The sequence below is a fragment of the Scyliorhinus canicula genome, chromosome 10 (genome assembly GCF_902713615.1).
Source record: "Scyliorhinus canicula chromosome 10, sScyCan1.1, whole genome shotgun sequence".
NCBI classification, from domain to species: Eukaryota; Metazoa; Chordata; class Chondrichthyes; order Carcharhiniformes; family Scyliorhinidae; genus Scyliorhinus; species Scyliorhinus canicula.
In genome coordinates this window covers 9,759,536-9,787,147 of record NC_052155.1, presented here as the reverse complement: position 1 = coordinate 9,787,147, position 27,612 = coordinate 9,759,536, and the positions used below count along the sequence as shown (strand labels likewise).

The 27,612-nt window shown below is 45.9% G+C and overlaps 1 protein-coding gene across 2 annotated transcripts in view; it reads left to right on the top strand.

Moving 5' to 3' along the window:
• b4galt6 (UDP-Gal:betaGlcNAc beta 1,4- galactosyltransferase, polypeptide 6) overlaps positions 1 to 27,612 on the top strand; it is a 108,320-nt gene that overhangs the window by 49,774 nt on the left and 30,934 nt on the right. For both annotated transcript variants that reach the window (XM_038808585.1, XM_038808584.1), the window contains exons 2-3: positions 6,645 to 6,764; positions 23,506 to 23,619. In XM_038808585.1, the coding sequence (XP_038664513.1) occupies positions 6,645 to 6,764; positions 23,506 to 23,619 (234 nt within the window). The remainder of the gene's footprint in view (positions 1 to 6,644; positions 6,765 to 23,505; positions 23,620 to 27,612) is intronic.

The following is a 27,612-nucleotide window of genomic DNA, read 5'->3' as shown; positions in this document are numbered from 1 at the left end:
TCTCAGCTGAGAATTAGAACCAATGAAACTAAGTAAGGAGCTAAATCCAGATAAGGATTCCCTTAAGAATGTGATCCGTCTAACTGATTAGCAGAGAAATTATAGCCATCGGAGAACAAACATTACTTTTAAAGGCCTCTGTTGAAATTACTTTTAATTGTGTAAATCTGAATTCACTTTTATCTTGACGTTTTTGCTTTCACTTGTTGATGCTTCAAGGACATTTCGAGAGACATGGGAAAAAGCATTTTCCAGTTAATTTTGTGTGGATGTACCAAAATGTGTTCTTAAGAAATAAACTTTGCTTTACATTCATTCAACCGGACTGACTTATCTATGAGCGAGAGATAAGGCGAACCTTGCTGGTGTCCTCATAATTTTAAACTAGGTCCCCTGGTTTTACTCTCCCTCACAAGAGGAAACCTCCTCCGCGTACCCACCCTATCAAGTACCCTCAGAATCTTGTACTATATGTTTCATTCTTCTAAACTCCAATAGGCATTGCCCTTATCGTCCACCCTTTCTTTATAAATTTATTTCCTGGACATATTGTCTGATGAAGAATTAACATATTTTTAAAAATGATTTTCCCAAATGGGAGCAAAGTTTGTATTGCTGTAATCCCTGCCATGCCTAAATTGATCTCGTGGCAAATGGCTAAGCTTTTTTGTTCTTTTGAAGTAACTAAGTTGTTTGTTATAGGTTTGCACACTGTGGTATGGCATCATGTATAAAATACACTTGTGTTTTTTTTGATCTGTCAGTAAAGAATAGTAAATGCAGTAACCTTTGCATTAATGTATGATTTATTGAACAATGACTTATTGAACATACTCGCCAGTCCAGGCTTTGCGCTCAAATCCACTTCAATACTTATGCAAAAGATCCTGGCTGCAACTGATGGGACACAGTAACTCCTGATGTAAAAGTTGTATTTGCATTCCTGAAAATCATGATTTTAAGCAAATCAGATTTTCCTAATGAACTAAAGTGAAAGCTGCCATTTGGTTCTGTCAAATCCTCCTAGGCAGGGGCAAAAAAGGCCCTGTTTGCTGCCAATGCTGTGTCATTGTGATGCCATGGTGAACATGATCACACGGTCAAGCCCCTCGGTTTGGGGGCTGGTTTAGCCCAATTAGCTGGACAGCTGATTCGTGGTGTGGAGCGATGCCAACTGCGCAGGTTCAGTTCCCGTACTGGCTCAGGTTATCCATGAAGGCCTTTCCCCTCACCTGAGGTGTGATGGTCCTCAGGTTAAATCACCACCAGTCAACTCTCTATCTCCCAAAGGGAAAAGCAGCATATGGTCATCTGGAACTATGGCGATATTACTTATCAAAGAGCCACATGTTTTTCTTAGAAATTTGTTGGCAAAGCTTGTTTTTGAATGGCTTTGTCCAGTCGATCCCTGCAGCAAACCTAGCAAACAACATTCGAGTGACTCTTTCATTTGGAAATTGTATCCTAAACTCAGTTCAGTATCCTGAGGCTAAGACAAATCCCAATCCGATTTCCCACCTGTACCAACATATTAACGCTGAATTACACTGTTTTTATTCAGGATACCAGGTCAGAATGAGCTCTGCAATTAAGGTTGTAGGCTATGATTAAATAAATCAATGTGTTATGGGCCAGGCCTTAGAAACGCAAGTATATTATGGAGTTCACCAGACCTACAACCTTTATGTTGAATTTGGCTAGGAGGAGCACAAGAGCCTTCCTTTCAGGTGTCATTCAACAGTCTCCCTAGACACTTTAATCAAAATAAGCTTTGTTCTAAGAACTTAGTTAACATACAAGTAAACACATAGCATGAATTTTTATCAATTACAAACATTAAGACACCACACAGCTACAGTAATCTATGTATAACACTTAATGAATTCCCCCATGACTGATCCAATTCAAAACCAAAATGCCATAAACCAAAACCCCCTTTCAAGGGTGTGGCCTAGCACTCTGCATTCACACTTGAATAAGACTGGCTTTCTCTGAGATACTGACCCCGCCTCACCAGGTTTAAACCCTTCCAGAAAGCAAAAGGTACCAAAGCAGGCAGCTATTTTGGTAGCTATTTTAAAAAAACTCTTTAAAATGGAAATAGGGAGAGACAAACCAAAACAGTTATTTTCTAGTCCACAGCTGTCAAAAACTGGAAGTGAAACCAAACGCCTCAAACAGCCACAACTCCGCTCCACCCACAAAATGACATCACTGAAGTCATGTGATAAGACAAAAAAGCTTTCTTAAAAGGGACACTCCCATGACAAAAGCCATACACTGGGACACAGCATCTTCTCTCATTCCCTGGCTCACACTCTTGCTGATTTATTTATTTTTTTCAAAATATTTTTATTCAAGGCATTTTCATATATACAACAGAATCAGAAGAACAACCAAACAATTCACGGTAGCACAGTGGTTAGCATTGTTGCAAAATAGCGCTTGGGACCCAGGTTTGATTCCTGGCTTTGGTCACTGTCTGTGCGGAGTCTGCACGTTCTCCCAGTGTCTGCGTGGGTTTCCTCCAGGTGCTCCGGTTTCCTCCTACAAGTCCCGAAAGACTTGCTGTTAGGTGAATTGGACATCCTGAATTCTCCCTCTGTGTACCCGAACAGGCCGGAATGTGGCGACTAGGGGCTTTTCACAGTAACTTCATTGCAGTTGTTATGGGAGAGGTGTTTTCAGAACCCCAAAATGTATCATGGAGTTCAACCAACCCTCACCTTTAATGGATTGTTGCTTTTGAAGCACACTGCTTGTTCCCCAGATGTAGTATTACAATTATGGACACGTGGTTTTTAAAACAAAACCATGTTTATTCCATGAACTCAAATTAACCTTTTAAATAAACATGGGATCTCTTAACACCCCTTACTTCAAAGATAACCCCGAAAATAATACAACACTACTCAATCCTGCAAACTGTTCCTTTACACATCCAAAAGATTTAACAAATCCTTCAAACAGACGCACATTAGATTTATATTCAATACTGAGACCTTTTTACAATTCCGATTTCACCAAAGGATTAAGAGATAGTCCTTCATGGCAGAGATCACTAATAAAAATTATTATTAATTCAATAAACAACCCCACTCCTCCCCTGCTCCCCCTCCGCCAACCGCTCCTCGCATCCTGCCTTCCCATTTTAACCCACCCCCTTGCTGATCTCTCAAGTCTCCTTAAAGAAATCAATAAACTGCTTCCACCTCAGGATAAACCCATCTGCCGACCCCCTCAAGGCGAACGTAACCTTCTCCAGCTTCAGGAATTCCCCTCACACCCTCTTTCAGCAGCTCTGAGTCCCACCACCCAAGCAAAATCTGTCTCCAGCTATCAGGGAGGCAAAGGCCAAAGCATCGGCCTCTTTCACCCCCTGGACCTCTGCATCTTCTGACACCTCAGATATTGCGACCTCTGGACTTGGGACCACCTCCACACCCAGCACCTCGAACATCACGCCCGAGAACCCCTATCAGAACCCCCTCAGTCTTGGAATGCCCAGGACACATGGACGTGATTCACGGGCTCCCCCATTCACTGCCCATACATCGCCACCATTATATGTACCATTTTGAACTGGATGAAGCTTCGCCTCACACGTGATGTAGACACATTCACCCTCTGCCCAAGCCTTGGCCCCCACCTCCCCTTCCAGCTTTCCCTCCCACTTATGCTTAATATTCCCACCAGGGCTCCCTCACATTCCATTAATTCCTTATTGACATCTGACACCTTCCCCTCCCCTGTTTCACCCTTCGATAGAACCTAGTTGTGCACCCCAGGGGCTGTTATATTCCATGTTTTAAAACCATTTCAGTTGAGGCAGTTCCTTCTCTCTCATTGCTCATTTCCAGAGACATCCCTCACAGTGAGGGTTCAGGAGAGGGAAACAGCAAGCTTCTTCTTTGAAAGAGTGAGGTTTGCCGTGGATAAAGGGGAGTCTGTAGATGAGCTGTACTTAAATTTCCAGAAGGCATTTGATAAGGCCATCAATGGGTATTGCGGAAGGTAAAAGCTTATGGTGTAACATAGAAGATTGGCTGGCAGAAAATGGAGAGTATCCATAAATGGGTCTTTTTCTGATTGACAGGTTGTGATGGGTGGAGTCCCGCAGGGTCTCTGTGGGGACCTCCACTTCATATAAATTACTTGGATAAGGGGAGCTAAGGCATGCAAGCTAAATCTGCAGATTAAACAAAGATAGGTAGGAAAGTATGTTGTGAAGAGGACAGCTATAGATAGGTTGTGAGTGGGCAAAAATCTGGCTGATGGAGTGTGATGTAGGAACTGTGAGATTGTTCACTTTGGCAGGCAGAGTAAAAAAAGTAGAGGATAACCAAAACTAAACACCGCTATTGAATTCTAAGGTACAGTGAGGGAGGTTGGGGAAAACAGCACATCATTCTGCTGGGAGCACTACCCCCTCTTCCCTACCCCGCAGTTGACATAGCCATAAGGTCACATCTGTGGCTGCTAGCTGTCCAGTAGAGATGCCCCCGGCAGTGATAGCCAGGCAACTGGGACATTTTTCAATTTTGAAAGCACCCTCACTCTCCTATATTAGCTGCACCTACCTCTGATTACAAGGCTACTGATCTCTCTGTGCTGGGGCCTTATACTGACCCTTCAGGCTTGACAGCCTGCCTAGGATGGCAAGGACGCAACTTGGGGATCAGATAGTCGACTTGTTAAAATCCGTGTTCAGTGTCGGGTGCCAATGTGATGCAATGTCTAAATTCAGGAATGCACTTGACATCATGTCCCGACTCCAAAACCTCTCGGGCCCTTGTGTCTTGGCACTAAATAAAGTTATAAAGCTAAGCAAACCATAGCACGGTGCAGAAAAAAGATCAACTTAATATGAGGTAGGTCCATTCAAAAGTCTGATGGCAGTAGGGAAGAAGCTGTTTTTGAGTCGGTTGGTACGTGACCTCAAACTTTGGTATCTTTTTCCTGATGGAAGGAGGTGGAAGAGAGTATGTCTGGGCTGCGTGGGGTCCTTAATTATGTTGGCTGCCTCTGAGGCAGCGGGAATTATAGATAGTCAATGGATGGGAGGCCGGTTTGCGTGATGGACTGGGCTACATTCACGACCTTTTGTAGTTTCCTGCGGACTTGAGCAGAAGCAGGTTCCATACCAAGCTGTGATACAACCAGAAAGAATGTTTTCTATGGTGCATCTGTAGAAGTTGGTGAGGGTCGTAGCTGACATGCCAAATTTCCTTAGTCTTCTGAGAAAGTAGAGTCATTGGTGCGCTTTCTTAACTATAGCGGTGGCATGGGGGGAGCAGGACAGGCTGTTGGTGACCTAAACACTTGAAGCTTTCGACCCTTTCTACTTCATTCCCATTGATGTAGACAGGGGCATGTTCTCCACTACGCTTCCTGAAGTCGATGACGATCTCCTTTGTTTTGTTGACATTGAGGGAGAGATGATTGTCGTCGCACCAGTTCACCAGATTGTATGTTCCATACAGGAAAACATAGACCATACGATAAATACATGAGGATACAAAATTAAAATACATAATCCGAGACAGCGGTGAAGTATATGTAGTACGGTGCTACAGGAGTCTGGTAACAGCGGGGAAGAAGCTGTTTTTGAATCTATAGGTGCGCGTTCTCGCGAGTTCTCAAACTTTTGTATCTTCTTGTCGATGAAAAATGTTGGAAGAGAATAAACCGGGTGTGAGGGGTCTTTGATTATGCATGGCGCCAATGGATGTGTAAAATTTTTAAGTAGCCAGGCACAATCTCTGAAGCTGCTCAAGGCCAAAGATAGCCTGTTGTTTTGTGAAAAAGTACAATACTGCAGTTGCTGGAAATCTGAAATAAAAACGGAAAATTCTACAAATACTCAGCAGGTCAGGCAACATCCGAACTATGACAGAGGGTCCTGAAGTATTGACCTGAAACATTGGGTGAGATTCTCTGGCCTCCCCGCAGCGTGCTCCTCGGCAGCCGTAGGTGGTCTGCCGTTGGCCAAAGATGGTATCTTCTGGTCCCGTCGCTGTCAATGGGATTTCCCATTGAATCCACCCTACACTGCCGGGAAATTCACGGGAACCGGGGAGTGAGCAGCCGGAAGATCTCATCCGTTAACTCTGTTTCTCTCTTTACAGATGCTTCCTGTTTCTCTACAGATGCTTCCTGAATCTATTCTGTTGTGTTTACTTTCTCTCCACATCCGCTGTTGTTGTTTCCTCTGTGGTTGGTTGGAGGTTTCTATTTGCATGACCAGTGATGTTGGAGCTTGTATAAATAACTTGATTCTTTGCACATTTACTTGAAAATGGGTGCCAGTTAATACAAGGGCCTGTGATAGTTCCAAACGCTGGAGTTTCCAAAGGCAACCTGTTGTTACATTGATCTTTGTAATGAATCCCTTGGAGTTTATATAACTTCGACAATGCAATACATTTGAAGCCAAGCGTATTGCGTTTGTAGCCATTTTGCATCGATCCATTGTTGATTTCATCTAACCAGCAATCAGATTGCAGGAATGGAATAAATAGACCATTTCCTTCCAGGATATAGAATGTGGGCTACTATGCAAAATATTTTTCAGTGATGTATTTGCATGTTGGTGCCAAGTAACAAGCAATTTGTTTAACCATGCCATCCATTTTCTCTTTCAGCAAATACCTATCTCTTCATGGTGCAAGCGCAAGGCAAAATGCTGAGGGACAATGTGCGAACAATAGGCATTCTGATTCGGGACCGCTACACCAAAAGGAATAGCACTCTAAATGGCACAGGTGGGCCACCTTTATTATAGCAGCCCAGTTTTTTAAAAAAATGTTTATTGGTTTTCAGTTCTTAAGTTATATATTGCACAACCGCACATAAAGGGGAAAAAATAGTAAATAATAAATAAACAAAGATGAGGCTGGTAAGCTGGAGGAGGTAGATATTCGGAAGGAAGATGTGTTAGAAATTTTGAGAAGCCTGAGGATAGACGAGTCCCCTGGGTTTATGGGATATATCCTTGGATTCTTTGGGAGGCGAGCGATGAGATTACAGAGTCTTTGGCTTTGATCTTTATGTCATCGCTGTCTACAGGAATAGTGCCAGAGGACTGGAGAGAGGTGAATGTTGTCCCCTTGTTCAAGAATATAACCCTGGAAATTATAGGCCGGTTAGTCTCACTTCGGTCATAGGTAAATTATTGGAAAGGGTCCTGAGGGATAGGATTTCTGATCATTTGGAAAGATACAGCTTAATCCAGGATAGGCGGCACGGATTTGTGAGGGGTATGCCTTGCCTCACAAGTTTGATTGTATTCTTTGAGGAGGTAACTAATTACACAGATGAAGGTAGAGCAGTTGATGTTGTATACATGGATTTTAGTAAGGCATTTGATAAGGTGCCCCATGGTCGGCTCATGCAGAAAGTAAGGAGGCATGGCATAGAGGGAAATTTGGCCGATTTGATCAGTAACTGGCTGTCACATAGAAGACAGAGGGTGGTGGTAAATTTTCATCCTGGAGCCCAGTCACCAGCGGTGTACCACAGGGATCAGTGCTGGATCCTCTGCTATTTGTGATTTTTATCAATGACTTGGATGATGGAGTTGAAGGTTGGGTTAGTAAATTTGCTGATGACACCAAGATTGGTGGAGTAGTGGATAACATGGAGGGATGTTGTAGGCTGCAAAGAGACATTGATGGAATGCAGAGCTGGGCTGACAAGTGGCAGACGGAATTTAACGCTGATAAGTCTGAGGTGATTCGTTTTGGTAGGACAAATTTTAATGCGGATTACAGGGTTAACGGCAGGGTTCTGAAGAATGTGGAGGAGCAGAGAGATCTCGGAGTTCATGTCCATAGATCTCTGAAAGTTGCCACCCAAGTGGATAGAGCCGTGAAGAAAGCACATTGAGTTTAAGAGCCGTGAGGTTATGCTGCAGCTGTACAAGACCTTGGTTAGACCGCATTTGGAGTATTGTGTGCAGTTCTGGTCACCTCATTATAGGAAGGATGTGGAAGCATTGGAAAGGGTGCAAAGGAGATTTACCAGGATGCTGCCTGGATTGGAGGGTAGGTCTTATGAGGAAAGGTTGAGGGAGCTAGGACTTTTCTCATTGGAGCGAAGGAGGATGAGAGGTGACTTAATTGAGGTGTGTAAGATGATGAGAGGGATAGATAGAGTGGACGTTCAGCAACCTTTTCCTTGGGTGGATGTAGCTGTTACAAGGGGGCATAACTATAAGATTCATGGTGGAAGATATAGGAGGGATGTCAGAGGTAGGTTCTTTACAGAGTGGTTTGGGCGTGGAACACACTCCCAGCTATGGTAGTGGAGTCGGACACTTCAGGAACATTCAAGCAGTTATTGGATAGGCATATGAAGTGCACTAGAATGATTGGGAGTAGGTTGATTTGATCTTAGTTTCAGACTAGTTCGGCACAACATCGTGGGCCGAAGGGCCTGTACTGTGCTGTACAGTTCTATGTTCTTTAAGCAGAAATCAGCACATATATTTACAGACAATTATTGTCTTCTCTTCTACTCTGGCATGGCCCCCCTTTAGTCGCCTACATCTGTTATAATCCCCAGTGTGGCCGAGCACGTATTTACACCTGTCTATTAACAGTTTAATTTGGGTTTCAGCTTGCCCCCCACTCTGGTTGCCTACATTGCTGGCTACAAACAGATCTTGGAACAAGTTGGTGACCGGCTTCCACGTCCTGTGGAAGCCCTCCTCTGACCCCCGGAATGCCAGTTTTATTTTCTCCAGCTTGAGAAAACCTATCAGAAAATCTACGTAGAGCCAGTCTGCAGCTTTGGGTGGTGATATGATAGCCAGCTGAGCAGGATTCTCCAGCGGGTGATCAGGGAGGCAAAGGTGAGGGCGTCAGCTCTCCTCCTCATAAAGAGTTCTTGCTAACCTGTAAGCCTGAAGTGTTGTCTCATCTGGTACCACATCCGGAATGTGGCTATGACCACTGGACTTCTTGCATACTTGGTCAGGGGGGATGGTAATGCAGTGGTGACTAGGGCTGGAAGGGATGTCCCTATGCAGGAACTCGCCTGCATTTTTACCCATCCTGCCCCCCGGTTCCTTTACCCAACCTCTTGCTCTTTCTGTGTGGCTGCCCAGTGGTAGACTCTCCCCCCCCCCCCCCCCCCCCCCCCCCCCCTCTGTGGGTTCACCAGAAAGATCTCACTTTTGCTCAGGTTGAGTTTCTAGCTCAAGAAGGCACCAAACTCCTTCAGGAGTCTCATTATCCCTTCCATGCTGGGTCCAGGGGCTCGGGATGTAGAGGAGAAGATCGTGCTCCTAGTCCGCCCCTTTGGATACTGCTGATTGCCTGTGGCTTGATTGCCAGACTAAACAGCAGGCAGGACAGCGGGCATCCCTGCCTCGTGCCTCTGTCTGTACGCTCGCTCTGGGAGCGCTGTGCAGCAGAAGGTGAACCCTGGCCAAAACCCAAACTGTTCCAGTACGTCCATGAGGTACGTAGAACATACAGTGCAGAAGGAGGCCATTCGGCCCATTGAGTCTGCACCGACCCACTTAAGCCCTCACTTCCACCCTATCCCCGTAACCCAATAACCCCTCCTAACCTTTTGGTTACTAAGGGTAATTTACCATGGCCAATCCACCTAACCTGCACATCTTTGGACTGTGGGAGGAAACCGGAGCACCCGGAAGAAACCCACGCAGACACTGGGAGAACGTGCAGACTCCACACAGACAGTGACCCAGCGGGGAATCGAACCTGGGACCCTGGTGCTGTGAAGCCACAGTGCTATCCACTTGTGCTGCCGTACTTCCACATGACTCTTGTCAAAGGCTTTTTCTGCGTCCAGGGAGATCATCACCTCTGGTGTTCTCTCCTCGGATGGGGTCATTATCACGTTCAGCAGGTGCCCGATGTTCGATGTTAGCTGCCTGCCCATGACAAAACCCATCTCATCATCCATGACTATCTCTGGCACACAACTGTCCAGCCACTTTGTCGGGGCTTTTGCCAGGATCTTTGTGTCTACATTGAGTAGCGAGATGAGCCTGTAGGACACGCACTCAGTTGGGTCTTTGTCCTTTTTGGGTATCAGCAATAGAATCTTGTGCTATCGTCGGTGGCAGGGAAGCCCATACCAGCAAGTCTGTGAACAGCTCCTGCAAGTGCGTGAACAGCTCCTGCAAGTGCAGGGCCAATGCTGGTGCGTATTTCTTTGTAGATGTCCGCTGGGAAACCATCTGGTCCCGGCGCCTTCCCCACCTGCATGGAGTTGATAGAACTGGGCTAAGTCCTAGAGACTAAGTGCTTCCAGGCCTTGTATTTTCTCATTCCCCATGACCGGCATGGCTAAGCCATTGAGGAATTGCTTCATCACCGAGTCCCACTTGTGTTTGGGGGGGGGTTCTGTCGCCTAATAGAAGGTTGCGAAGGCCTCATTGACCCTTTCTGGCGTGGTGACTAGCCTGCTGTTGTTGTCCATTTCCCTGAGCCATTTCCCTCGTTGCTGCCTGCTTTCTCATCTAGTGAACCAGCAGGGGACTGGCTTGGTCTCTGTGTTAGTAAAAGGTCCCCAGTATCTGGCGGAGCTAGTGCATTGCTTTTCCCGTGGAGAACAGGTCAAGGTCCGTTCGTAGCTTCTTCCTCTCCATAGTAACTCTACGGTCAGGGCCATGGAGTACCGTCGGTCCACTTACAGTATGGAGTCAACCAGTTATTGCCAAGACGCCCTCTCCTTGCTATCTTTGCGCCCCTTCTATGCAATAATTTCCCCCCTTATCACTGGCTTCAGTAACTCCCCTATGGAGGCTGAGATTGCCCCATTCTGGTTGTTGGTAAATTACCATCTATGGCCTGTGATATTTGTTTGCAGAATGACTTATTGACAAAGTGGGCCATGTCCAGCCTCCATGGAGGGCATCGTATCTGGCCTGACTCCAACCTCACATCCATGTAGTGTGGAGTGTGGTCAGCGATCATAATTGCGGAGTACTTTGCTCCCACTATCCCTGGAAACACTGCTTTCCCCATCATAAATAAGTCTATCCTGGTGTAGACCCTGTCTGTGTACATGGGAGAAGGAGACTTCTCTCCTGGGTGTGTGAACCTCCATGGGTCAACTGCCCCCATCTGTTCCATGAACATGCCCAGTTCCTTCACCATGTTTGACTTTTTCCACGATTTGGCGTTTGATCTGTCTGTCTGTTAAAGTCCCCCACCGCCATGAGTCGGTGTGTGTCTGTCGGAGATTTCCGCCATGGTCTTTTTAATGAATTCTGCATTGTCCCAGTTGGAGCATATGCGTTTGCAAGGATCACTGGTGCCCCCTCCAGGACAATACAAACCATGACGTACCGTTTCCCCCATGGTCCATAACCATCCTCTTCACTGTAAATACTGTCCTCTTACTGAGCAGTATGATCGCCCTACCCTGCGCTTGACCCATAGCACAAATGGGACATCTGTCCCACCCACTCTTTCACCGGAGTCGGTCCTTCTCCTTCAGGTGGGTCTCCTGGAGGAAGACTATGTCAGCTTTCATACTTTTCAGGTGGGTGAAAACTCTGGATCTTTTCACTGGGCTGTTCAGTCCCCTGATATTCCAGGTGACTATTCTGATGGGGTTGTTTTCCTGTGTCGATCATCTACCTCCACTGGTGCGTGTTCTTCTCCCCCCCCCCCCCTTCTTTTCAGCCCCTTCTGTGACCTACTGCTCTTGCCTCCTCCTTTCAAATTCCGAATTGAAGACGAGGCGGTTCAGTCCCACATAAATATCTCTGCATATTTTGTTGTCCGATAGATTGAGGTGTCTGGTTCATTGCTGGTTCTATTACTGTCCCACCAGTCCATGCTTGTGGACAAATTCATTTGTGTTTGCCAGTGTGGTGAAACAGTACTCCCTGCCCAGGAAAGTCACCCAGAGCCTGACCACGCCGTATTAAAAAGGGCCACAACGTACCAGCCTCCCCGAACAGGTGCCGGAATGTGGCAACTAGGGGCTTTTTACAGTAACTTAATTGAAGCCTACTTGTGACAATAAGCGATTATTATTATTATTATTAGCTTTGTTAAATTCTGCCCGGCGCTTGGCTTGGCCAGGTCTGCCCCCAATGTCCTGGCCTATGTGGATCAAGTGTCCCTCCCAATTACAAGGCCTTGTGTGTTTTGCCCAGTTTAGGATCCCTTTCCTGTATTGGTACCGTGTAGTTTCGCAATGATATTCCACGGCTGTTCCCAGCATTGGGGTTTTGGCCAGAGTGACCTGTGGGCTCTGTCCACTTACGGGGGTTTGGGGACGAGACATACAGGAATGAGATAGAGAATCTAGTGAACTGGTGCGACGACAATAATCTCTCCCTCAATGTCAACAAAACAAAGGAGATTGTCATCGTCTTCAGGAAGTGTAGTGGAGAATATGCACCAGTCTACATCAATGGGAACGAAGTGGAAAGGGTCGAGAGCTTCAAGTTTTTAGGTGTCCAAATTACCATCAACCTGTTTTGGTCCCCCCATGCTGACGCTATAGTTAAGAGAGCCCACCAACGACTCTACTTTCTCAGAAGACTAAGGAAATTTGTCATGTCAGCTACGACTCTCTCCAACCTTTACAGATGCATCAATGAAAGCATTCTTTCTGGTTGTATCACAGCTTGGTATGGAACCTGCTCTGCCCAAGACTGCAGGAAACAAAAGGTTGTGAATGTAGCCCAATCCATCATGCAAACCAACCTCCCATCCATTGACTCTGTCTATAATTCCCACTGCCTCGGAAAGGCAAATCAGCATAATGAAGGATCCCCCGGACATACTTTCTTCCACCTTCTTCCGTCAGGAAAAAGATAAAAAAGTTTGAGGTCACGTACCAACCGACTCAAGAACAGCTTCTTCCCTACTGCCATCAGACTTTTGAATGCACCTACCTCGTATTAAGTTGATCTTTTCTCTACATCCGAGTTATGACTAACATTACATTCTGTAGTCTCTCCTTCCTTCCTTCTCTATGTATGGTATGCGTTGTCTGTATAGCATGCAAGAAACAATATTTTTCACTGTATACTAATATATGTGACAATAAATCAAATCAAGAATTCACTTCCAACCAGTTTGCCCAGCATCTGGACCACATACTCCGTAGGGTTCTTGCCCTCGGTTTCCTCCAGGCCCTCAGTTTCTTCCGATAGGCCCACATTGCGGAGGTTCTAGTGGCGCGATTGATTTTCTTGGTCCTCAACCTTCCCCATTGGTGTCCCTTGTGTTGCCACCAACCTTGCCATCTCTGTCTCCACCGAGATGATTCGATTGTTCTGGTCGGTCGCGGCCTTCTCCAGCTCTCTGATCATCGCTTCCTGCATTTTTAGCTGCCTTTCTGTCTTTTGTTACCCTACTTGCAGGGTGACCAATGCCTCTATACCTCCACTTTGACTGTTATATATATATATATATATAAAAATGATTTGGAGGAAAATGTAACTGGTCTGATTAGTAAGTTTGCCGACGACACAAAGGTTGGTGGAATTGCAGATGGCGATGCAGACTGTCAGAGGATACAGCAGGATTTAGACCATTTGGAGACTTGGGCGGTGAGATGGCAGATGGAGTTTAATCCGGACAAATGTGTGGTAATGCATTTTGGAAGATCTAATAGAGGTAGGGAATATACAGTGAATGATAGAAACCTAAAGAGTATTGACAGTCGGAGATATCTTGGAGTACAGGTTCACAGGTCACTGAAAGGCGCAACACAGGTGGAGAAGGTCGTCAGGAAGGCATACGGAATGCTTGCCTTCATTGGCCGGGGCATTGAGTATAAGAATTGGCAAGTCATGTTGCAGCTGTATAGAACCTTAGTTAGGCCACACTTGGAGTATAGTGTTCAATTCTGGTCGCCACACTACCAGAAGGATGTGGAGGCTTTAGAGAGGGTGCAGGAGAGATTTACAAGGATGTTGCCTGGTATGGAGGGCATTAGCTGTGAGGAGTGGTTGAATAAACTTGGTTTGTTCTCACTGGAACGAAGGATGTTGAGCGGCGACCTGATAGAGGTCTACAAGATTATGAGGGGCATCGACAGAGTGGATAGTCAGAGGCTTTTTCCCAGGGTAGAGGGGTCAATTACTAGGGGGCATAGGTTTAAGGTGCGAGGGGCAAGGTTTAGAGGAGATGTACGAGGCAAGTTTTTTTTTTACACAGAGGGTAGTGGGTGCCTGGAACTCGCTGCCGGAGGAGGTGATGGAAGCAGGGACGATAGTGACGTTTCAGGGGCATCTTGACAAATACATGAATAGGATGGGAATAGAGGGATATGGACCCCGGAAGTGTAGAAGATTTTAGTTTGGACCGGCAGCATGATCGGTGCAGGCTTGGAGGGTCGAAGGGCCTGTTCCTGTGCTGTACTTTTCTTTGTTCTTTAATGGCGTCTGGAGCTCTTGTGTTAGGAACTCCCTCCATTCGTTCATCAAGAGGTAGCCCTGCACACGATCCAGCGGCCCATCATGCTCGGGTGTGGCCAGAACCTTGTTGCCCCACGTGTTTGCCATCACCTCGATCCTTCTCTCCTGGCTCTTGCTGCTTTTGCCATCTCGTCGGCCCCTAGGATTGCTGCTACGTGTCATGTTTCCTTCGTCATGGAGGTGTTGGAGGAGTGTGAGGGTTATTTCCCAGATTTAGTGGACTATTTTGGCTTAAAAGTGCCTAGATTCACGTTTCCAGGAGGTTTCTGCTCAGCACATCCCCGTCACGAGAAGTCTGCAGCCCAGTTTTTTAAACACTTGCATGCAATTACCTGTGCAGCTTTAAAAGTGATGTAACCACTGCCAGAGTAATCATCGCTCCCCCCCCACTCTTTTCTCTCTCTCTCTCTCTCTTTCTTCTCTCCTCCCCCCCCCCGGCAATAAAAAGTAGATAACAGCAAAACAAACACGGATGCTTATTGAGAGACCCGAATCAGTTGCGTGCTGAAATGTATGCACTTTGAAATCTGGGCCATTAGCCAATTCTGATCTACGGCTAGCCTTCAGTGCCCAACTTTACACTATAAGAAACCATATATCGGACATACATAGGATGTTGCAAAGCAGCTGCCTCTGGGACCTTTCACTGAATTGTGATCATTTTGTGAAGTCCATGTTTGCAGATCAGCGTGTAGCAGTAGCAGCCATTTGTGGAGTGGTGAGCTCTTTCTCCATTATGGCAGAGAAACCGCTCTGCCTTTGTGTTTGAATGCTAGCCTGGGTCTATCTCAGGGGTAGAGCAGTTTCTCTACCATTATGGATGCTGGTAAACAGCTCCACATTCTATTGGATAGATTTATAATACAGGTTTGAAAATAAGGATTCTGGCAAAAAAAACAAGATCGCTGATGGTAGTCCCAAAGATGTCTGGAGCTAACACTCTTCATTGTGCCTTTTCAATGATCTACACTTGCTGTTCTCATAGCAGCTTTACTTGATTAAAAAAAAGACATTTGGACCAGTAGATGAGATCTCAAGAGAATCCGATGAAGGGCTGCACTTGAACTGGTAACGTGTCTTTTTTTCCCTTTGGATGTCAAGTTGCATTTTCTGTTGTTGCTTCTGAACATTCAGTTGGCTAGCACTCCATCTAGTGGGTGTCCATTATTCAGTCAGCCAGACATGTGGCCTGCATGGATATCCATTACTGTGCAGACGATTCCAAACCGAGCCACTGAAAATATCACACTCCAGCGAAGTTCCTCTGTGCCTGGTGTGAAATGCGCACACATGGGGATGGTAGCATAGTGGCAAGATTACTGGGTTAGTAGTCTAGAGGCCTGCACTTGTGAGTGCGTCTCTAATTCACTTGTCTCTCAGTCCGGAGGAAACAGTCTCAAACACGTTTGTACTTCAGAATATTCTTTATTGCGACCGGGGCAGCCCTCTAGGTATTCCAGGGAACCACCTCGGAAAGTGCCAAAGTATTGCTCAAAACATCCTTCTTTTATATGTATTATGAGGGGGCTGTCCCTTACATTCACATGAGCTCACCCCCATTACAAAGCATAAACTTGTTATTGACATAGTTCCAATACATGATTTCACAGACTTTGAGGTTATCTATTGGCACATGAGTATATCTTAATCAGCAGGTGTTAGCCATAGTTGCAAGCGGCTCCCACATTTCATATTCCGTCATCCGGCCATCTTCCTTGTTTCTCAAGGCTATTCGGCTTACAGTCATTCATGAGCCAGCTCACGAATTCAGATATCAACTCCCTTATCTCAACAAGTTCATCCTCAATAACCTCAATCTTCAATAACAAACTCCTCCACTGGTGATTTTCCACTCATGTATCTCATTCATTCTGGCTCGTTCTAGCTCTTAACCCTTGCTTCACATCCTCGCACTAATGATCTGAAGACATGAGTTTGAATACCACCACAGCAGCTGGATGAAATTGTGATTCAGTTAATCCGTAAATCTGGGATAAAAATGATCATCAAATTACCAGTAAAAACCCACCTGGGTCACGAGGGCTGGTTTAATTATTACTTGTTCTTCAGGAAAGGAAATCTGCTGTTCTTGCCAATCTGGTCTATATGTGACTCTCGACCAACAGCAAGGTGGTGGATTTTTAACTGCTCAGAAATGGCCTCGTAAGCCTCACAGGGCTCGTCACCACCTGCTTGAGGGAAATTGGGTATGCGCAATAAATGCTGGCCGTGCCAGCGTTGCTTGATTCCGAAGAACAAGTCCTTTTCCAAAATCTAGAGCAGCTCAATGGTCACTGTTTAGGCTTCAGGGCAACAACATCTGCACATGGCTATTGCTGGATTTTAATCAGCTGAAACTGCGCAGCTCATCCAGTATTTAAAATCCCATTGCTTGCTCAACCAGGACCATATGATCTGTTATGAAATCAGCGTGCACATTTGTAGGACCATAGCAGTTTAGAGCCCAGGCATAGGCCATTTGGTGCAGTGTATCTTTACCCACTTTTCCTGGAGCAAACCATGATGAATCACGCAGCCAGTTGTATTTCTCTTTCAACCATATCTATATTTTCCCCTTAAAAGATTCAATTACCTGTACCTCAGCTATTTAAAAAATGTAGCAACTCTGCATAAAGTTTTTTTTTAACTAAACCTTCTCAATTGCAGTGGTGTTTAAATTCATGACTCCTTGTTGTGCCATATCAAAAATCTTCATTATTTTTGAACCTGGTGAGATTACTGCAGGGTTATTTTGGGGGAGAATTCAGCTCTGAGGCTGATCTACCCTCAGTCTCAGCAATGAACCAGGCCGGCTGGTTAATAATCAACATTGCCGTGAGAAATTACAACCTACCCAGCTCTGACATTGGATTGCTGTAGAAACATGACTCTGTTTGAATCTTCAACCATTAATAGCAAACCAAGCCCCCCCCCCCCCCGCCCCCCAAAGAAATTCTTCTTGACTCTCGTGGAGGATGGGGTATTGAAAAATGTTATTCCAGATCCACAATTCCAGATCCACAGCAGAATCGTGTGAAATGTGGTACTTTTTAAGTTAATTATTCATGTTTTATTTGCAAGAACAAACAGTTCAATCTTTTACCACTCTACAATTATTTTTATCCTTTTAATTATGTGCAGAGGCCCGAGATGTAGCAACATTCGAAATGGAACGTTAGCCTGGAATTCCCACCGATGTGTCAACGGAAGTTTAAAAAAATCCCTGATTTAATGCAATAAATTATTTTATTTATTTTTAAAAAAAATTATGTACAGAGTAGGAATGTTGTAAGACCTTAAGAAATAGGAACAGGAGTGGACCATTCGCTCCTTTGAGCCCGCTCTACCATTAATAAGATCAAAGCTGACCCAACACTCACTAAGTCTACTTTCTGCCGTATCTCCATAACCTTTAAAAACCTGTCGACCTTGGCCTTGAAATTGTTCAAGGACTCGGCCACCATGGCTCCCTGGGGTAAAGAATTCCAAAGATTCAGCCCCTTTGACAGAAGAAATTCTTCCTCCAATCTGTCTTAAATGAGCACCCCCTTATTTTTGGCTATGTTCTCTGGTCCCACTATCCCGTGAGTGGAAACATCCTCCTGACGTTTGCCCAGCCTTTTTTTAAAAAGAAATCTTTTTATTCTCCACATTTTCATAAAATTAACAACAAAAGAAAGAAACAAACACAATAACAATTCACCAGAAACAATAGTCCCCTCAATATACAGGCCAATACATCTACTCGTGCATTCCAGATAAAAGTTAACAGTCAATCAGTAAGCAGTGCAACAATTACATTCCCCCCCCCCCCCCCCGCCCCCCAATGTTCAATGGCAACCAATTTTCAAAAGTGCGTAATAAACGCACATGAATTGTAGAACCCCTCCATTCCCCTCGGCTCCAATTTCACCTTCTCAAGAGTCTGAAATTCAAGTAGGTGCCCCTGCCAAGCCGAGGCACAGGGTGGAGAAGCTGACCTCCACCCCAACAGGACCCACCTCTGGGCAGTCAGTGAAGGGAGGGCTAAAACATCTGCTTCCATACCCGCCTGCAGCTCGGGCCGGTCTGACACCCTGAAAATGGCTTCGAGGGGACTTGGTTCAAAGTTCACATGTAGTACCCCCTGAGAACCTCCCTCCAATACCTCTCCAGCTTTGGACAGGACCAAAACTTATGTACGTGCTTTGCAGGGCCCATCCCGCAATGCTCACATACATCCTCCACTCCCTCAAAGATTCGGCTCGGTCCTCGTGAGGTGCGCCCTATCCACGACCTTAAGCTGTATCAGCCCCAATCTCATGCATGAGGTTGAGGCGTTCACCTTTCGGAGCACTTTACACCACACAACACCTTCTTCCATAACCTCCCCAACTCTTCTTACCACTTGGCTATAATTCTCTCCATGGACACATTGTCCTCTTCCAAAATCTTCCCATAAATCGCCGACACCACCCCTTCTCCATTGCCCCCCAACAACGAAAGGGTCGGTGTTATCGGGAAACTCGGAACCTTCCTACAAAGTCTCAGAGAGCTGCAGGTACCTAAACCCTTGCCCCAGTTCATGCTTCTCCCCCAACTCTTCCAACCTCACCCCCCCTCCCATCCATCTTCCCCGGCTCAAACCTGTGATTCCCCCTGATCGGCATCTCCCCTGACCCAGCTGTCAGCTTAAAGTACCTCAGAATCTTCAGTGTTGGCACCACCACCAACATCCCAGAGTACTTGCCCGGGGCCATCGGGAGGGGAGCATTGCCAACGCCCTCAACCCCACCCCCTATACAGACCCTCCAATGGGACTCTCTTTCCCCCCCCCCCCCCCCCCCCCTCCCCCCACAACCTAATTCCTCACCTTTTCTGCATTCACCGCCCAATAGAAATCTAATAATTGCAGGAAGCCCAACCCCCTCCCCCGCCTGCCACCCTCTCTGTAGGACCACCTTCCTGACTCTGGCTACCTTGCACGCCCCCCCACACCCAGTAAATGAGGTGAATGACTTGTCCACTTCCTTAAAGAATACCTTCGGCAAAAAGACCGGTAGGCACTGAAATAAAAACAAATATTGCGGCAACACGTTTGTTTTAATTGCCTGCACCTGGCCTGCCAGTGACTGGGAAGTTGTCTCACCTTGCCAAGTCCGCTTTCACCCTCCCCACCAAACTAGTAAAATTGTACCTATGGAGCACCCCCCACCCAATCCCGCGCCACCTGCACCCCCAAATACCTGAAGTGGGTTGCTGCCCGACGAATGGCAGTCCTCTCAACTACCAGCCCCCACTACCGACAAATGGCAGAGGCGACATGTGACACCACTGCCTGATAACCAGGTACAGAGCAAAGTACCCCGAACTCTTGCTGTTCGTGCGGATACTCGCCATCGGTTCCTTATATAGTGGCCGTACCCATTCCGTAAATCCTGACCCAATCCCAAACCTCTCTAGAACCGATATCAAGGACCCCCATTCTACCCGATCAGAAGCCTTTTCCGCATCTAGTGCAACCACCACCTGCGTCTCCTTGCCCTAAGCTGGCGTCATGATTATGTTGTCCTCCTTTCACGAACCCTGTCTGGTATTCCCCTATCACCTTCGGGAGGCACCCCTCCAATCTTGCTGCCAGTATCTTGGCGTCTACATTTTGTAGCGATGAAAGCCCTACACGAGCCACATTCTGTTACGTCCTTATCTTTCTTTAACAGCAGGAAGATCGAAGCCTGCCCCAATGTATGTGGTAGCACCCCCTTCCCTAACGCCTCCTCAAACATCCCCACCATCAGTGGCTCCAATTTGTCATTGAATTTCTTGCAATACTCCACTGGGAACCCATCTGGTCCTGCCACCTTCCCCGATTGCATTTTCCCAATTACCTCCTTTACCTCCTGTTCCCCCACCTCCTCCAGCCTTGGATACTCCAATCCATCCAGGAACTCCCATATCTCCTGATCCTCCCCCGGTGGCTCCGACCTATACAATTTTTCATAACCAGTGCCATCTTCACTTGACCTAAAGCTGCACACCTTGCCAACTCCACAGTTAAGTCCTGGTATATGCGTACACCAGCTCCAGCCCACTGCACCTCCCGCTTATGCTTCGCCCAACTCCGGGTATCTGTAAAAACGAACAATTACCGCTCTTGGCAGCTCGTCTTCGGTTGAGGCCTCAACGACCCGATGCAGTTTGTACCAGGAGGGAACTTCCCTCTCCCCTCTCCTCCCCCAACAGCTCCGCCAATATCTTGGCAAATTACTCCATCGCCCTCGGGGCCCTCCACCCCTTTGGGCAGGCCCACTATTCTCAGATTTTGCCATCTACATCTGTTTTCCAGGTCTTCCATGTTCACTCTCAGACCTTTGTTGGCCTCCACCACCCTCTGCAGCTCCTCACCCATTAAGGTGAGCTGATCGCTGTGTTGCGACTAGGCCTCCTCCACCCCCTTCAGTTTCTCGCCCTGCTGCCACACCTCGGCCGATGATTTCAACATTGCCGCCTTCAACGCCATCACCAGTCCCATAATTTCCGCCATTATCTCTGTCCTCATCACCTCTATGTGCTTAGCAAACTGCTTTTCAAATTCCACGGCCATTACCTCGGTCACTGTTTCTGTCTTGAGCAGTGTGCCCTACCCAGCGATCCAGCTTCCGCCATCTTTTCAGCTGCCAGGCTGCCCCTCTCACTCAACGGTGAATCTTCACTTGCCTCCTTCTTTACGGCAGCTTTCTTCGGATTTTTGGACATTCCCCCCCCCCTCTTCCTTATGTCTTCCTACATCGAAATCCCCAGGAAGGGAGGGTGACTCCGAGTCCAGGATTGGCAATATTTCGGGTATCAGAAGATCCGGGAGCCAAGCTGGGGCAGGAGGCCGATGTTCTGGCCTTCTCCTCCCTGATGGCCCGGAGATGGATTATGCTGGGATGGAGAGACTCCAAACCCCCCAAAGTCAGGAGTGTGCGTCAGCGACATGGCGGGGTTTCTCAGGCTGGAAAAGATTAAGTTCGCCTTGAGAGGATCAATTCGGGGGTTCGCCCGGAGGTGGCAGCCATTCATCGACTTCGTCAAGGAAAGTTGAACGCCAGCAGTAAGGGATGGAGGGGAAAAGGGGGGGAGGGGCAGGGGAGGAAAATGGGAGGCATGGTAGTGTAAGATGAGGACAGGGAACTTCATACGTGGGCAATTAGGAAATAGGGCGGGGGTAGTAGGGGGACATTGTTTTTAGGTCTTTTGCGTGGGTCAGCTCACACGGTTGTTGAAGGAGTGTTAAAGTGTTAAACTCTAAGCTGTGAAAATTACATATGCTTCAATAAAATATTTTCTAAAAAAAAAAATCCCAGGGACCAGGCATTAAGTTCCTAAAAATCAAGCCTTGACTAGGAGGCACCCAACGTGCGACTTCCTCCTACGTGCCACCCCCAGAGAGGTACAGACCCATCCTGATTAATCTTTCCTAATATGGCAGTCCCTTCATTCCTGGGATCATCCTCATAAGTACTTTTCACATTTGGAGCAACACATTATTTTAATACTCCAGCCCCTTTAAAATAAAAGCCAGCATTCCATTTGTGTTCCCTCGTACTTTCTGCACCAGTAGGCTGGCTTTCTGGGTTTCTTGAACAAGGATCCCCAAGTCCCTTTGTGCTGCAGCTATGTGTCCATTTAAATAATAATCCGCCTTCTCATTCTTTCTTCCAAAATGAGCAATCTCACATTTTCACCACATTTAATTCCATTGCCAATTTTCTGCCCACTCTCTTAACCTGTCACTATCTCTCTGTAAGCGAAATAAATAACTTAACACATATTCCAGTTCCATTAAGCAACTTGGGGTAGTCAGTCTAGGCAAAATGTAAATTTTGACCATTGTTGTTAGTTTTCTTCAGTCACTGTTTATCCTGCTTCACAATATTTTCTGTCTTCCTGTTAGACTGCGAGTCTCTAATTCTGTGCTTTCTGCCGATAATGCATATTGTGGGCTGTGAATAGTCACAATTTCTTGGGAAATGCCCAAGCTATCGAATATATCCTCTCAGCGAATTATTAGATGTGGAGCTATGCATAGCAGACAGTTTCTTGAACATTGGCTATGCACGGTTCTTTTCCGCAATTGCACCTCAATGTCATGTTTGAGTGCGCAAGGTTCATCCTGACATACTGTTGGAGAAAAAATAATGAGCACAGCAAAAATGCTGGATAAACTCAGCATGTTTGGCAGCATCAGTGGAGAGAGAAACAGAGTTAATGTTTTGAGTCTGTATGATTTCTCCAGAACTGAGAAATAATTTATTTAAATCCCTGCTGATGGATGAAGGCGTTTTAAGAATGTCTCAAAAATTAAATGAAAGTCTCATAGTGACATGACAAAAGTACTTCACGGTATTAATGGAACAATCATATACAGCTACCCATTCTTCCTTGAATAGTGTCATGGAATCTTTTACAGCCACTTAAACGGCCAGAAAGGGCTTCAGTTTAATATCACAACAAAAGGACTCGCCAACAATGCAGCAGAACCAAAGCATCAGGCTAGATTATATGCTTGTGTCCTGGATTGGGGCATAACCCTGCAACTTGCTGATTCAAGTGGAAACGCTCCAGTGAACCAATTTAATGAAGGGGTTAGACAAGCCAGCCCCAAAATAGATCCGATGAAAAAGTATTTCAAAATACAATTTCCCCCTTGTAGGATAAATGTTTTAATGTTTCTACGTTCTCGGCAGTTTTCAGGATTAAATTTATGAAATAACTATCATTCCTTTTCCTTCCTAGGTCCTGACATGCTACCAAAAGCAAACAAGCGTGCAAGGGAGAATTGTCACTTTTTGGCTATAGAGATATTAAAATGCATTAACATAAGCGAAGAACAGTGCCTCGACAGCTAATTAAATACGAAGCCTATTTGTTCCCTATTAAGGGAATAAAACATTTAGTGTGCAGATCAGCAAGTGCTTGTTTTTATTTGTCAAACTAAATTAAATTTGTTATCTTTCCATCACAGGTATAATAGCGAACAAAATGCTGAATGGATGTGCCGTCTTTGATCAGTTGTGTTGCATTAATTGATCATGCCACATTATCACTTTCCCCTCTAGATTATCTTGAAGGGTATAATTCAAGTGAATACCTTGGTCAGGGTGGAACGTATCTTCCTGAAGACTTCACATATTCTCCTGGCCTCCCTTGTCCAGAAAAACTACCTTCTATGAGTAAGTAATATAAGTAAACATGTAGTAAAACTTGCCATTCCAATTCTGTCTGTGATAAAAGGGAGAATGCATATAAATGTTTTTATTCCAGTTCCCCAACTATTTCTTTTACTACTCTCTGACAAGTTCTCTTTTAGTGAATGTGTGAGCAGCCCATTGGTCTTTAGGGATACTATAGATGCATCTGTATTCGTTGCTCTACACTTATTCATTTTTGCACTGTAGAAATAGTCATACATAGAATTGAAGTAGATTGAGCTAACAGAATATACTGCTACAATTCAGACTCTCCCAACACTTCAAACTACTCCCAACAGTTTTGTACTCGTATAGTGCCTTCAGTGTATTAAAATATCTCCAGATGCTTCACTGGAACATTCATCAAAAATAACACTACACAATATAAGGAGATATTGTCTTTTTAATTAAAAGTACCCAATTTTTTTTTCCAATTAAGGGGCAATTTAGCGTGGCCAATCCACCTACCTTGCACATCTTTGGGCTGTGTGGGTAAGACCCAAACAGACATTGGGAGAATGAGCAAACTCCACATGGACGGTACGATGTTGTGGGCATAACAGAGACGTGGCTGCAAGGGGATCAGGGCTGGGTTCTAAATATACAAGGATATGTGTCCTATCAAAAGAACAGGCAGATGGGCAAAGGGAGCGGGGTTGCATTGTTAGTAAGGAATGAAGTTAAATCGATAGCAAGGAGCGATTATAGGATCAGAAGGCACAGAATCTCTGAGTTGAGCAATCGCAAAGGTAAAAAGACCCTGATGGGAGTTATGTGCAGATCCCCTAGCAGTAGTCAGGATGTGTGGCAGAAAATAAATCAGGAGATAGAAAAGGCATGTAAAAAAAGGCAATATTACAATAATCATGGGGACTTCATATTCAGGTGGACTGGTAGTGGGAGCAGTGACCACAATATGATAGAATTTACCCTGCAGTTTGAGAGAGAGAAACTGGAATCAGATGTAATGGTATTACAATTAAATAAGGGTAACTACAAAGAGGGAAGAGCAGGCCAGAGTTGATTGGAAAAGGAGCCGAGCAGTGGAACAGCAATGGCAGGAGTTTTTGTGGGTTATTCGGGAGGCACAACAGAAATTCATCCCAAGGGGGAGGAAACATGCTAAGGGGAGGACAAGGCATCCATGGTTGACGAGGGGAGTCAAGGACAACATAAAAGCAAAAGAAAAGCACACAAAGTGGCAAGGATTAATGAGAAGCCAGAGGATTGGGGATCCTCAGAGGATTGGGAGAGAAGATCAAATATTATTGTAAACTTTCTAGTAATATAAAAGAAAATGGGAAGAGTTTATCTCAATATATAAAAGGTAAGATAGGCAAAAATAAACATTGGATCACTGGAAAACGTGGCTGGAGAAGTTATAATATGAAACAAAAAAATGGCAGACGAACTGAATAGTTACTTTGCATCAGTCTTCACGATGAAAGGCACCAGTGGGATTCCAGAGCTCCAGGAGAATCAGGGGACAGAGGTGAGTGCAGTTGCCATCACTAAGGAGAAGGTTCTGGGGAAACTGAAAGGTCTGAAGGTGGATGAGTCACCTGGACCGGATGGACTACACCCCAGAGTTCTGAAGGAGATAGCTGAGGAGATTGTGAAGGCATTGGTGGTGATTTTTCAGGAATCTCTGGAGGCAGGAAGGGTCCCAGAGGGCTGGAAGGTGGCTAATGTAACACCATTGTTTAAGAAGGGAGGGAGGCAGAAGACGAGAAATTACAGGCCAGTTAGCCTGACTTCGGTCATTGGTAAGGTTTTAGAGTCCGTTATTAAAGATTAGATCACGGAGCACTTGGAACCGCATGGTAAAATAGGAGTGAGTCAGCACGGCTTTGTCAAAGGGAGGTCATGTCTGACATCTGCTCGAGTTCTTTGAGGAGGTAACGAGGAAGTTAGACAAAGGAGAACCAGTGGATGTGATTTATTTTTATTTTCAGAAGGCCTTTGACAAGGTGCCACATAGGAGATTGTTAAATAAGTTAAGAGACCATGGTATTAAGGGTAAGATCCTGGCATGGATAGAGGATTGGCTGACTGGCAGAAGGCAGAGAGTGGGGATAAAGGGGTCTTTTTCAGGATGGCAGCCGGTGACTAGTGGTGTACTTCGGGTCGATGCTGGGACCACAACTTTTCACAATATACATTAATGATCTGGAAGAAGGTACTGAAGGCACTGTTGCTAAGTTTGCAGATGATACAAAGATCTGTAGGGGGACAGTTAGTATTGAGGAAGCAAGGAGGTTGCAGAAGGATTTGGACAAGCTCGGAGAGTGGGCAATAAAGTGGCAAATTGAATACAATGTAGAAAAGTGTGAGGTTATGCACTTTGGAAGGAGGACTATTTTCTAAATGTGGAAATGCTTAGGCAATCAGAAGTACAAATGAACTCTGGAGTCTTTGTTCACAATTCTCTGAAGGTTAACGTGTAGGTTCAGTCTGCAGTTAGGAAGGCAAATGCAATTTTAGCATTCATATCAAGGGGGCTAGAATACAAGAACAGGGATATACTTCAGAGGCTGTACAAGGCTCTGGTCAGACCCCATTTAGCATACCGTGAGCAGTTTTGGGCCCCATATCTAAGGAAGGATGTGCTGGCCTTGGAAAGGGTCCAGAGGAGGTTCACAAGAATGATCCCTGGAATGAACAGCTTGTCATATGAGGTTAGGGACTCTGGGTCTGTACTCGTTAAAGTTTAAAAGGATGAGGGGGGGATCTTATTGAAACTTACAGGATACAGGCAATGCCTGGATAGAGTGGGCATCCCTGCCTGGTGCCTCTGTGCAGCTGGAAGTATTCAGAGCTGGTGGTGTTGGTCCGAACGCTCGCCTTGGGGGTGTTGTACCGAGTTTCGCCCAGGGATGAACCCTATCCCTAGCCTGAACCACTCTAGTACCTCAATGAAGTACTTCAACTCTACTCTGTCAAAGTCCTTTTCTGCATCCAGGGAGATGATCACCTCTGGTGCTCTCTCCCCAGATGGGGTCAGCAGCCGTATAAAAATGAAAAAAAAGAAAAATCACTTATTGTCACAAGTCGGCTTCAAATATGAAGTTACTGTGAAAAGCCCATAGTCGCCACATTCCGGCGCCTGTTCGGGGAGGCTGGTACGGGAATTGAACCGTGCTGCTGGCCTGCCTTGGTCTGCTTTAAAAGCCAGCGATTTAGCCCGTATGATGTTCACAGCTGTGTACCCTTAAAGCCTGTCTGGTCCTCTGCAACCACCTTTGGTATGCAGATTTCCAGTCTTTGGCCAGGACTTTGGCGAGTATTTCCGTGACCACATTGAGCAGCGGAATGGGTCTGCATTCAATTGAGTCCTTGCCTTTTTTGGGTATCAGCGAAATGGTGGCCTGCGTTAGTGTTAGAGGCAGGGTGCTCCTCACTAGCGAGTCTGCGAACATTTGCCACAGGTGCGGGTGAGAGCTGAGGCAAATTGTTTGGTAGATGTCTGCCGGAAACCCATCTGGTCCCGGCGCGATCCCTTTTTGCATGGAGTTGATGCTCTCCATGACCTCCCAGATCTATTGGTGCTTCCAGCTCCCCCCATCTGTCATACGCCATGACTGGCATATCCAGTCCGTCAATGAACTGATTCATCCCTGAATCCCCGGAAGAAGGCCTCGAACGCTTCATTGACCTTTGTTGGTTTGGCTACTAGTCTGCCCCTGCTATCCTTCACCTGTGCTATTTCCCTCGTGGCTGCCTGTTTTTTCAGCTGGTGAGCCAGCTGGCGGCGAGCCTTCTCTCCGTGTTCTAAGAAGGTCCCCCGTGTTGTGATATCATGGTTGTGTTGTAATTCATTGACTGATCAATAGGAGTCTCATTAGTATATCAGTGAATGATAGAGTCAGGTGATGCCTCAGAATGGCTGGAGGAAGCTGGAGAGAGGTTGCTTGTGCATTCATAGTTCATAGCATTTACAGTGCAGAAGGAGGCCATTCGGCCCATCGAGTCTGC